Below are 12,438 nucleotides of genomic sequence, written 5' to 3'. Positions count from 1 at the left end.
GTCCCCACCTTCTACTCAGACCCTGCAGCCCCGTGGGGAGTGTCCCTGGTGCGTGTCATGATGCCCTGGCTCCCTTCACCTCTTTTCCTTCCTTCCTTTCAGATGAATTTAAAAGCCTCATTAAGGAGGAGATCGCTCTGACCAGTGGTGAATGGGAGGTTCTGGCCAGGCACGGCTCCAAGGTACCAGAGTCTCCTCTGTCCCTCCTCCCGCCCTGCCCGTGCTCCTGGCTTCTCTGCCCTCCCTCCTGGCTCTGCCCCTTCCTGCTCCTCTCTGCCCTGCTCCTTTCCCTCCTCCCTGCCTGAGCACTGAAGACCAGGAGGGACAAGTCAGAGGGTCCCGTGGCCCCGCCAGGTCCCACACTCTCAGTGCCACCGGGGTGTTCAAGTGGCCTTCTTTATATCTCATAGCCCCCTCCCCAAGAAAACAGTCTTCAGGACATCTGCACATCCTGTGGAATTAGTCATCAGGGAGTGTCCCCACAGCCACCCCATGTCAGCCTCAGAGATGAGCCAGGAGCCCTGTGTCTTCACCTGGTCCAGGGCACAGCTGCCATGTTTACAGAGGGTTCCTGGTCACCCTCCTGGGTCCCTCCTTCTCAGAAACAAGCCCGCGCCCGTCAGTGACTTGGCATAAAGAGCAGGAGCACACAGGTGGCCTGCAGGGTGCAGACGTGGCTGGCAACGCAGAGGCCAGCACACCCTGCCCGGGCTGGAAGGGGAGCCTGGCCTCAGAGGGTGCAGTTGAGGCAGCAGGGCACAGCCTGTTGGGGACAAGCCACCCGTGTGCTGACAGCAATGTGTGTCATGCCTGACTGGCATCCAGTGGGCACCCAATGCTGGGTGTGGACCTGTGAGGTCACTCCAGAACTCTCTAGCAACATGTGCGTTTGTGTGTGTCATTCATGGTGGAATGTGGCCGTCGGTGACAGCATGAGCAAGCGAGGCACATGTGGTCACGGTAGATGGACGTGTCCAGTGCCCTCGCTGACTTGGAAAGATGCTGCTGAACTGTGGGGGGGACAGGTGCGCTGCTGACTGCAGCAGTCCCGTCTCTGGGCAGCTTCATGCGTGTGTCTTTGTGGATAGCGTCTGAGGGTCAGAATGCTGGTCTCTAAAGGTTAATTGGTGGCCAGTGGCCACCTGCTCGCTTCCACGCAGCCGGGTTGCTGCTGACCACTCGCCAGCTCCCTTCTCAGCCTGGCCTGAGCAGGAGGCAGTGGGCGGCTCTGCTCCCCTCTCCTGACCTTGCTCCCTGGGCCCCACCCACTCCACAGCAGGAGCAGCCCAGTCACGCCAGCCACTGATGTCCTCAGATGTCACCCAGGTCCCCTGAAGGGCAGAGTCACATATGTGTGTGCGCGTGCATGCAGTGACCTTAAGTGTGTGGTGTCCTGAGCCAGCATAAGCACCACGTCCCGGGGGCTGTGACCTGTGCTGCACCCGTCAGCACACGCCTCTGTCCACGCTGAGACGGGGCCAGAGCATCTTAGGAGTGAAAGAAGAGCCTCCCGCCGGCCCGGGTTTGACCCCCCCCCACAAACAAGAGCAAGGACAGAGGGCTGGGCGCCACCCAAGCCAGGCCTCATTGGGGACAAGCCCCGGGGAGGGCCGACCTGTGCTGTGGAGCTGGGCAGTGCTGGAGCCCAGCCTCCTGTGGGTCTAGAGAACCTGCTTATGGAAAGCAGCTCAGGCGCGGACACACCTGGATTCCCAGGGAGGCTGAGCTGCAGGATCAAGTTCAAGTTCAGCTCCAGCAACTTAGTGAAATCCCGTCTCAAAAAAATCACAAGCGCTGTGGATGCAGCTTAGTGGCGGGCACCACTGTGCCTACTTCCAGTACCCCCAAATAAATGGAGCCTGGGGTGGGGTGGTCTGTGGGGGGCGCTGCCCAGCATGTGCAGGCCCTGTGTCCACCAGCACCACAGAGGACAAGACACAGCACAGAGTGTCCCCTAGGTGCCTGCCCCTGCCAGCAGCCCTGCCTCCTGCAGGCAGCAGCACTGTGGTCTTTGTCAGTGGGGGTCAGCGGGGTTTACAGAGGCCCACTTGGCCCCCTGGCGTGAGTGGGCCTGCTCCTCCAGCGTCCTTGTCCCCCTGTGGGGAATTCCTTGGGAAGGGCTCCAGCAGCCTCTGTCCCAAGTCCAGGGCTGTGCCCTCTGGAGGTGTTTTGCCTGTATGGCGCCACCTCACCTCCACCCACCAGCCTGACGTGCCCCAGGTAGCCACCTGTCCCCACCTGGTCCTCTCTCTCGGGGTTTTGTAATGCTGGACTATAGCCGTGTCCCCGCAGCCGTGTGCCCCGGGGACTCCTGAGCAGGCGTGGGGCTGCAGCTCTGAGCTCGGCCTGGGGACACCATCTAAGAACCTGGGCCTCCTGGGGCTAGGAGGGGCCTTGCTACTTCTTAACTTCTCCCTTGGCCAGAGAGACGGGCCGGCCCTGGGACCCGCGCAGCTTCCTCCAGGCTGATGCCTCCACAGTCCCAAGGGCCATCCAGGCTTGACCTTGTAACTGCAGCCTCTGAAGGACACGGGGCTGGACAGGGCTGCATAGGCAGCTGTGCAGCAGAGACGGTGGGGAGCGGGTCCCCTGGCTACCGGCAGCGGGGTCCACCAGGGCAGGGTGTGGCCAGGGAGGGGGCAGGCTGGTCCCAAGCAGCTGTGTCCTCCCTGCAGATCTGGGTCAATGAGGAGACCAAGCTGGTGTACTTCCAAGGCACAAAGGACACGCCACTGGAGCACCACCTCTACGTGGTCAGCTACGAGTCTGCCGGCGAGATCGTGCGCCTCACCACGCCCGGCTTCTCCCACAGCTGCTCCATGAGCCAGGTGCATGCTGGCTCCCGCCCAGTGTCCCCCAGGGCTGGTGCTGCCCACCCCTACCTGGCAGCGGGGAGGGAGGGAGTGGTGTCCCCGGGGCACCACGGCCTACCCACTGAGCCTTGGTGCCACTGCTGTGAGTGGGCCTCAGCCTTAGCTCCGAGCCGTGCAGACCCCGAGGCAGGGCACACACACAGGGCCACTGCCAGCACGGCCAGGTGAGCAGGCCCCACGGCGGCAGCTCCCTGGACACTGGTCCCAGACAGATCCAGGCTCAGCCCCTGTCCTCATTTGCAAATGGGGCATTAGTAGCCACGGCGGGGGGCGGCGTGACATCAGAGGAGCAGTAGGTGAAGAGCGCCCCATGACGGGGCGGGAAGAGCACAGGTGCCCCGGCTGCAGGGCACTGTGCCTGTTCCTGGAGACCAGCACCTCGTCCCCCACAGAGCTTCGACATGTTCATCAGCCACTACAGCAGCGTGAGCACCCCGCCCTGCGTGCACGTCTACAAGCTGAGCGGGCCTGACGATGACCCCCTGCACAAGCAGCCCCGCTTCTGGGCCAGCATGATGGAGGCAGCCAGTGAGTAGCCGGCCCTCCCTGGTGAGCTCGGCTTGCACGTCTGTCCCTGGGTACGAGGGACGCCCTGGCGAGCAGAAGGCAGCAGCTGTAGCCGTCCTTGCAGGAGCCCCAGGATACGTCAGAACACAATCGTGGCCCCACAGGCCGTGACCCTGTCTCAGGGACTCGGGGGTCCGTGGCACCTGCCAGGCAGCAGTGCACAGCACACAGAGCTAGGTCCCGGGGACTTCAGGGCCCGTGGGAAGGGAGCAGGGGGCCATGGGAGCTCAGAGTGATGCAGCCAGCTGGAAACCTGCTCCACCTTTCCACAGCCAGCTGTGCCATCCAGATGGCAGGTGCCATCCGGAGTCCTCTGCTCAGAGGTGGCCCCTGTGACAGCACCTGCACAGAGCAGAGGTTCTGAAGCCATAGTTTCTGAAAGAAGCAGGGGAGTGGTCACCTAGGGACCTCAGGGGAACAGGAAGTGTCTGACAGTTTGCCCAGCAGCCCAAAGTCAGTCAGGACTGCCCAGTGGTCCCGGGCCCACGTTCTGGCTCTGGGGGACGCGCTGTGGAGCCTCAGGCTGCTGTGGGGTGGTTTCCTGGTACGGGTCGTCTGTGGAGCAGATGGTGAAGACAGGGCTCAGGCAGTGCCTGGCACCAGGGGACCAGCTGTAGCCCTGACTCTGCATGTTGCTGCTTCCCAGAACATTCCAGAAACTGGAATCTTGGGCCTGCAGGGATGTCAGGGGGCCTCGCGAGCATGTTGCCCTATCCTCACCTCCTGGAGCAGCAGTGGGTAGAAGGGCCTCTCCACCACCAGCTCCACCTCACTGCCCGGTCGCCATGGAGACGCCCTGGCCAGGGCAGGGAGGGGCCGGTCAGAGATGGGTCAAGGATGGGACCAGGTGTCTTAGGTGTGCCACAGGTGCCTGAGGCCAACTTCCCGGACCTCCTGGTCCATGCCAGGTTAGAACCTGGCCAGCTGGGGTCACTCTCACTGCCCATGGCCATGGCTGAGCTACAGCAGCAGCTAGGGAGTTAGGACACAGACAAACGGCCCTGGGCAGTGACCTGCCAGTCCCATGGCTGTATTAATGACAACCTTCCTGTTTTTTTCTTTGCCAGTAGTTAAACGTGGACGGGACCTTTGTTTTATGTATTTATTTAGATGTGGTGCTGGTGATGGGACTCGGTGCCACACATGTGCGGGCGAGCGCTCTGCCCCTGAGCTCAGCCCAGCCCCCATGGACCCTGTTTACCTGGGAAGCCCTCAGGGAGGCCTTGGGGAGGGCTGCCAGCCAGCGCAGGAGGGTGGCAAGGGCGGGGCCAGCCTCAGCGACTCAGAGACCCTACCTCAAAAAATCGGGCTGGGTGTGGCTTGGGGGTGGAGCGCTTGCCCAGCCGCAGGGCCCTGGGTCATCCCCAGCACTGCAAAGAGCTGCAAAGAATGACCAAAGGACAGAAGCCCCCCACCCCGCCGCCTTGCTGCAGTCCATGGGAAGCAGCCTGGGATGCGTCTGCTGGGCTCTGGGCTGGTGTCTCCGCTCCGGCGGTTAGGGTGTCAGCATCCCTGCCAGGCTGGTGTCAGGGTGGCATGGGGAAGGACAGCTGGGGGACGGGCCTTCCCACCCCAGGGCTCACCGGGAGTGTGCAGCTTGCAGCGCCATATCCCTGGCTGACCAGCGCTTTCCTGGCCCTTTGACATGACCTGGGCTCAGGAACCCCAGCAACACAGGGTGCTTTGGTCCACCCTTCAAGGCTTGGGGAGGCATAGCTGCCACAGGCAGCCCCCAGCTGCCTGGTCACAGTGCTTTCCCACAGGCTGCCCCCCGGATTACGTGCCTCCGGAAATCTTCCACTTCCACACGCGGTCGGACGTGCGGCTCTACGGCATGATCTACAAGCCGCACACCCTGCAGCCGGGGAAGAAGCACCCCACTGTGCTCTTTGTGTACGGGGGCCCCCAGGTGGGTGTGGACCTGTCCTTCCCCGGGCCCCTGGCCTCCTACACTGGCCTGGCCTGCCTGGTGTCCCTCTCCCCAGACGCTCACTGCACTTCCTCGCCTGCAGGTGCAGCTAGTGAACAACTCCTTCAAGGGTATCAAGTACCTGCGGCTCAACACGCTGGCTTCCCTGGGCTACGCCGTGGTGGTCATCGACGGCCGGGGCTCCTGCCAACGAGGGCTTCGGTTCGAAGGGGCCCTGAAAAACCAGATGGTAATTTCCTGGTCACTCCGGGCCCCTCCTGTGTTGTGCAGGGAGCTCTAGGTCATGTGGGGTTCGATCAGGGCACACCCACAGCATGGAGTAAGCAGGTGGCCTTTCAGAACCCAGGGGTACCTGCTTCACCACTCGACTCTGAGCTGGGCCCCAGAGGTCACGGGTAGCTGTCCATTCCACTGCTCCTGAGCCCCTGGCGTAGGAGAGCTGGGAACCAAACCCAGCCAGAGACCAAGGTACAGGCCAGGGCCACCGGAATCCCCGAGGTCTGGACCACAGAAAGACCGGTGGCTGTAGAAGTGATGATGGTGACGGTGGGGGTGATGGTGATAGTGTGACGATGCTGATAATGGTGTAGTCATGGTGATGGTAACGGTGCTGGTGCTGGGGGGTGGCGATGCTGGTTGTCTCAGTTCGTCTTTATGCTGTAACAAAGTACTGTGTGCTGGAAAATTCGTAAAAAACAGAAATTGGGTGGCAGCAGCGGCCTGCACTCCTGATCCCCACCTGTTCAAGAGGCGGAAGCAGGAGGAGTCAACTTCAAGGCCTGAAATACTTAGCAAAACCGTCTCAAAATAAGGGAGGTGGAGGGCTCAGCGCTAGAGCACTGGGCTTCAGTCCCCAGTACCCGTCCCCCCAAGAAGACCCTCCCACTTCTGGGGGCTGGGAGTCGAGAGGAGGTGCAGGACAGGTCTCAGTGCTGCTCTGCTCCCAGCTGGCACGTCACCTTCCCTGGGGAGAGGCGCGCTATCTGGGCAGCCGGGGACTAAGGTGGGGCCCTTCTGGCTCAGTCCCTTTCTAAAGGCCTCCCCTTAAGGCTGCCCTGGCAGGAAGCCTCTCAGGCAGCCTGTGACGGTGGCTCTGCGCTCAGACGGGATGGCCTCTCCTCAGCACGCCCACTGTAAAATGGGTCCTGGTCACGTGAATATCCCCATTTCAAAAATGAGTAGTCTGCAGCCCCAAGAGGGAATGGGACTTCCTCTGAGTCACTCAGGAGGCAAGTGGCAGAATAAAGCAGTGGCCAGGAACACCTGGTCACCGTCCCCCCAGAGCAGGTGGGTCTGAGCAGGGCTTGGCGAGACAGTTCCCGGAGAGCTGCTGTTGGCCCAGGAGGGAGAGGCTCCCACGGAGCCGAGGTGGACCCCGGGTGTTCCCGGAGGAGGCCACTGAGGGTCCGGCCTCATCCCCAGGGCCAGGTGGAGATCGAAGACCAGGTGGAGGGCCTGCAGTTCGTGGCGCAGAAGTACGGCTTCATCGACCTGAGTCGCGTGGCCATCCACGGCTGGTCCTACGGGGGCTTCCTCTCGCTCATGGGGCTGATCCACAAGCCCCAGGTGTTCAAGGTGGGTCCTTCCCTGGACAGCCACGTCCACGGACCCCACTCCCTCCTGCTGGCCACCCCACTCTGCCTGCCCCCGGGGGAGGCACCTCGGCAGGGGCCTTGCCACGTGGCTGTTTCCTCCCTGCAGCAGCCCCCGGGGCCGAGCCCCCCTCCTCATGCCCGCCACGCTGACCCCAGGATGGCCACCGGCTGCACAAAACCCTGCCAGCAGCTCTCTGTGGGAGGCTGAGCCCGGGACCCCGGCCTCGGATGGGCAGAGGTGGGGCATGGTGTGAAGAGCGTCGGGGAGGGCCCAGGCCGAGGCACTGTCAGGGCACTGCGGGGCGGCCGTGAGGAGGAGGAGGAGGAGAGCGGCAGGCTGGGTCGGGCCCGCCCTCCGCCCCGAGGGGCCTCACACCCTCCCACGGCGCCCCGCCTCCCTTGACCAGCGCACAGTCCACGGGGACAGACGCACAGTCCACGGGGACAGACGGTCTGAGGGCCACGCCCCGCCAGGCCCTTGCATGACCATCCTCATGCCCTCCAGGGAGGCCCCGGGACAGCCGGCCACGTGCTGGCTCCTGGGACCTGACGCCTCTCTCTCTCTCTCTCTCTCTCTCTCTGCCCCATCTGTCCACTGTACCCTTCAGGTGGCCATCGCGGGGGCCCCTGTCACCGTCTGGATGGCCTATGACACAGGGTACACGGAGCGCTACATGGACGTTCCAGAAAACAACCAGCATGGCTACGACGCGGGTTCCGTGGCCCTGCACGTGGAGAAGCTGCCCAACGAGTGAGGCCCCACCGCGTGCAGAGTGCCTGCTGCCCTCCGTCTGGCCCTGCCCTCTCCCGCCTGCCCCGCACGCCCGCACGCCCGCCCTGCCCTCCACCCCTGCCTGCCATGCTGGGCCTGAGGCCTGGCCGCAAGCTTGCTGTCCCAGCGCTGTGCCTGCATGCCACCTCCTGCCAGCTCCCCTTCCTAGCGCCCCTCACAGCAAGAGGTGCCCCGGGTTGCTCGGGGGTCCACACACTGCCCAGGCACAGCCCTCCCCAATCCGCCCCAGAGCGTATGGCCACCGTGGCAGGGTCTTGCCTTGAACCACCTTAACAGGCGCTGGCCCCTGCGGCTTCCTGTCAGTCGGACTGGAGGCTTGGGTGTGGTGCCATGCATTGACGCTGGCCTCCTCTGGCTGACTGGCACCTTCTGGGGCGTCCACTTCCAACTGGTGTCCCCAGGCCCTGGGTGTTAGGAGGGGCTGAGGTCTGCTGTGTGTCCCAGTGGCACTATGTGCAGCCAGAGTGGACTCCACTGCCCTTGCCGCACTCAGGGCTGCCATGAGCAACTGAACCAAAAGTCTGAGGCTGCCGAGGCAGGTGACTTCCAGGGCCGCGGGCAGCTGCCTGTGGGACTGGGCTTTACTTTGGAGGGTGTAATATTCTGGAACAAGAGAGGTGGAGGACTCACAGCCCTGCCAGGCCCCGGATACAGCTGGATTGTCCCTTGGAAATGGCCACCTCTGGGCTTGGTGAAGTGCAACTCAGTCGATACTTTATAGAAGTAAAAAATTTAATTCTTGCTGGGAGCGGGGCCACACCTGCAATCCCAGCAGTGTGGAGGCTGAGGCGGGAGGATCTCGGGTTCAGAGCCAGCAGTTTGTCAAGACTGAGCGACCTGGTGAGACCCTGCTCAAAAGAGAAAAGAAAAAGGGCTGGGGTGTGGCTCCGAGGTAGGACGCCTCTGGGTTCAATCCCTGGTATCAGAAAAGAAAGGAAACGAATTCTCTGCCATTCTGCCCCTTTTCACCTGCTCAGCAGCCACAGGGGCGCAGTCCCGGGGAGACAGGGAGCTCTAGAACACGCTGTCATTCAGAGTGCTGAGGGGCGCGGGCGCCTCTCCCTGCTTTGCCTGGAAGCCCTGGACTTGTGACTTGCCAGTCCTGCTCCAGCCTTCACCTGGGTCCTGGGCCACACCGGGGCTGGGGGACCCTGAACCCCTGGTGTGTCCTCCCATCCCACCCAGGGACCCTGGCTCAGCCTCCTGCCCCACTTTGTCCTCCAGGCCCAACCGCCTGCTCATCCTCCACGGCTTCCTGGACGAGAACGTGCACTTTTTCCACACCAACTTCCTCGTCTCCCAGCTGATCCGGGCCGGGAAGCCCTACCAGCTCCAGGTGAGCCGCTGCCCGCCGCCCCAGGGGCCGCCTCACTGCCTCCCTCCGCTACCTGTGCCCAGCGCCGCCCTGGCCCACCCTCCCCTGCTCCTGCAGCCCGGCTGCCCCCAAGGACCCCGGGTCCCTGGGTTATCGCGCTGCTGTGTATGGTGCCTCCGAGTCCCATGCCACCTTCAGGCTGGGAACCCAGAACCCCCCAGCTGGGTCAGGAGGGGCACAGCCATGGCTGACTCAGAGGCACCCGCTGGGAGCAGACCACTGGACCCTGGAAGTCTCTGCTTCCAGGGTCCAGTGGTTTCCTGGAGGTGGGGATCTTACAAGGGCTCACGGGGCCTGAGGGACTCCCCTGAGCAGGGGCATGTGGGACCCAGGGGTCCCCGAGTCCTGTGGACCCAGGCCTGGGACAACTTGGTCTGTAGGAGGAAGGAGCTTGGGGAACAAGTGGCCAGAGCAGCCTGAGCAGCGTGGGGGTGGGGCCAGCTGGGTGTGGCCTTGGGGACAGTGAGGTGTGGTGGGTTTAGGAGGGCTCCACTGATTGGGTGGAGCGTCGGTGGGGAGGCCTGGCTGGGGAGGCTGGCCTTCGTCAGTTGGGGATGGGGCCTTAGAAGGATGGCCTTGCCTGTTGGAGGAGGGTGCTGTGATAGAAAGGGGTCAGTGTCTGTGAGGGCACAGGAGGGAGGCTGAAGAGCTGACGGGGCACTCGCCCCATCCCATGCAGCCCTAGGGGCTGCACTGGTTGGCGAGTCCTGGCAGAGGTCCTAGTTGGTGACTCACCCAGGGATGGATTAAAGACAAGGGTAGAGGAGAGTAGACCAGCGGGTGGCCTAGTGTCTGGGTGGTGGTTGAGGACCTGGAGAGGACGGATGGACCTGAAGCCCATTTCCCTGGCAGGAAGAGGCGGGGAATGGCACCTGCCTGTGCTGCTGGGCAGCCCCAGTGTGCTGCAGAGCTGGGTCCTTGGGAGGGGCTCCCTGGTGTGAGGCCTGCTCCTTGGCCCCTGGGGGCAGCAGGGAGCTGTTGGAAGGCTGCTTTATGGCAGGAACCAGACCAGTGTCTCTGTCTCCCCCGCCCAGGGGCCGGGCATGGGCAGCATAGGTCAGGGCATCCGCTGGTTCTGACCCCGGCACAGTGCCGGGCCGCAGCCTGGGGCCTGGAGCTTGGAGTGGCGGAGGGTAAGGGCGCCCTCCTAGGCCCCACCTTGGCCTCCTCGCCCGGGAGGGGTGAGGAAGGGGCACCCCTTCCACCCACACTTCCTGAACCCTGCCAAGGAGCCAGGGGGGCCTGGACTTCTCCCCGCGCTTCCAGGAAATGCCCGTGTTCCCCGGGGGATGTCAGAGGTGGGCTCCCGGAGCACCCAGCCCGCGCCTGTCTCCCGCAGATCTACCCCAACGAGAGACACAGCATCCGCTGCCCCGAGTCCGGCGAGCACTACGAGGTCACGCTGCTGCACTTCCTGCAGGAATACCTCTGAGCCGCCAGGAGCTCCACACAGAGCACAAGGGCCTCTGCCCCTGCGGGGGACCAGGCCGGAAGCACCTGGTGGCCCAGGCCCTGTGGAGGTGCCTCCTCCCAGCACCCCGCCCGACAGCCCTGGAGCCGGGGAGCGCTGCCTTCGCTGCCCTGAAGCCTTGGTCTTCCTCCTCACTGCTCCCGGGTTCTTTGCTTGCTGCTTCTTGGTGGCCAGGACAGAGATGGTGGCCTCTCTGCACGAGGCACTGCCTCGAGTCGTCCCTCCTCGCCCTGCCTTCTGGAAGGAGAAGGCCATGTCCCCACAGGGCTCTGGAGACACAGAAGAGACTGGGGGCCGGGAGGCTCCCACCTACCTGCCCTGGGTCTCCACCCTGTGGCTCGGGCCTCTCCTCCCACCCCCAGCCAGCCACCGTCCCCAGCACAGGAGCATGCAGACGCCTGTCCTCCCGCCGGCCACCCACTTCATATCTGTGTTGTGTTTCGGGGGCATTTTAAATAATTATTTAAAAGACAGAAAGCAAGGGGTACCTGAATGAGACCCGGGCGTGCGCTGGACGGCGGCGCTGCGGCCCAGCCGAGGTGCCTGAGCCCACTGCCCAGCCCAGGGCGGAGCAGCAGGGCCGCCCCGGCGCCGTGCTGTCCGGTGGTTCTGGGTGCCTGTGGCTGCCGGCCCCTCACTAGCCCAGGGGCAGCCACGTGCCTGGCCCCCGTGTGCCAGGTTCTGGGGTTGGGAGCTGGAAACGCCCCACCGCGGGGTCACACTCTCCCTTTGCCTCCCTGCCAAGAGATCAGGCGAACGGAACAGAAGAAAGAAAAGGAAAAACAGAAACCACCTCTACATATTATGGAAAGAAAATATTTTTGTCGATTCTTATTCTTTTATAATTATGTGTGTGAGAAGTAGACTCATTAAACAGTCCCACACGGAAGCCTTGCCGCCTGCTGAGGCCAGAGCTGGAGGGCGGGGCCCCTGCCACAGCCTCAGCAGGGCCGCCGGGCGGGGCCTGGCCAGAGCATCCCACCTGCAAGGGGCCAGAGGCCAGCTGCGCCCTGCTGGTGCCATGCTCCCCCCCCCCCCCCGCCCTGTCCTTGTCCACAGGATCACAAGGGCCAGGCGGGAAGATCCGTGCCCTCTGCGTTTCTGTCCCAACAGCTAAGACCCAGGGAGGCCTTGGTGGGGCGGCTTGGGCATTGAGGTTTACAGTGCTGGGCCAGACTGCCTGCCCCGGCCCTCTCTCCGTCCTTTGGGAAGCCCAATTCTAAAAAATGAATTAGAAACCAAAAACTCAGGCCCAGGCAGTTAACTTAATGACATCCTGTCCCAAAAAATAAGGGCTGGGCTGTGGCTCAGGGGGACAGCTTGCCTCGGGCCCAGCCCAGCACCACAGGCAAGAAGGCACATTTACATAAATCTGAAGACTATTACCAAACTGCCTCCCAAAGAGAACCCCTCAAGTACCTCCCCCCAAGAGAGGTGCAGAGCGTGCCTGTTTCTCTGTTCTGCTCCCAATACAATGTGTTACCAAATGGCATCATCTTTGCCAGTCTTACGAGTGGCACCTCTAGGTAAAACTCCATTGTTCTTTCCTGTGGTGATCTTTTCATATTTTAAAACATCCGTTTTCTAGTAGTCATTTGTTTCTGTCCTTTGTCCACCTTTATTTGACCTGTGGGCCTCATTGATTTGTAGGTGCTCTTTATATGTGAAGGAAATCAGTCCATTGTCATACATATGTCAATCTCAGTGTGTTGTAATGGTAAGAAGCTCAGCCAATGAATCTTAAAAAACCATTCTGTTGAGAAAAAGAAAATGTCGTTCACTTAACATTGCGAAATCGAATAACTAGGGGCACACTCGACTCACAGGCTAAAGA

General features: G+C 62.5%; 1 protein-coding gene across 10 annotated transcripts in view; it reads left to right on the top strand.

The window, feature by feature from the left end:
* The window catches only part of Dpp9 (dipeptidyl peptidase 9), a 37,191-nt gene extending 24,836 nt beyond the window's left edge, over positions 1-12,355 (top strand). For 8 of the 10 annotated variants that reach the window (XM_078033998.1, XM_078034003.1, XM_040290656.2 and 5 more), the window contains 9 exons: positions 103-182; positions 2,676-2,828; positions 3,266-3,401; positions 5,204-5,349; positions 5,453-5,599; positions 6,793-6,945; positions 7,574-7,716; positions 8,983-9,094; positions 10,473-12,355. In XM_078033998.1, coding sequence (XP_077890124.1) covers positions 103-182; positions 2,676-2,828; positions 3,266-3,401; positions 5,204-5,349; positions 5,453-5,599; positions 6,793-6,945; positions 7,574-7,716; positions 8,983-9,094; positions 10,473-10,565 — 1,163 coding nt within the window. In that variant the 3' untranslated portion in view covers positions 10,566-12,355. Of the gene's footprint in view, positions 1-102; positions 183-2,675; positions 2,829-3,265; positions 3,402-5,203; positions 5,350-5,452; positions 5,600-6,792; positions 6,946-7,071; positions 7,204-7,573; positions 7,717-8,982; positions 9,095-10,472 lie in introns of those variants that run through there. The other 2 variants (XM_078034000.1, XM_078033999.1) reach the window with 2 other exon arrangements.
* Positions 12,356-12,438: the final 83 nt, after the last annotated feature.

Source organism: Ictidomys tridecemlineatus, chromosome 2 (assembly GCF_052094955.1).
Source record: "Ictidomys tridecemlineatus isolate mIctTri1 chromosome 2, mIctTri1.hap1, whole genome shotgun sequence".
NCBI classification, from domain to species: domain Eukaryota; kingdom Metazoa; phylum Chordata; class Mammalia; order Rodentia; family Sciuridae; genus Ictidomys; species Ictidomys tridecemlineatus.
This window is presented reverse-complemented; position numbering and strand designations above follow the sequence as displayed.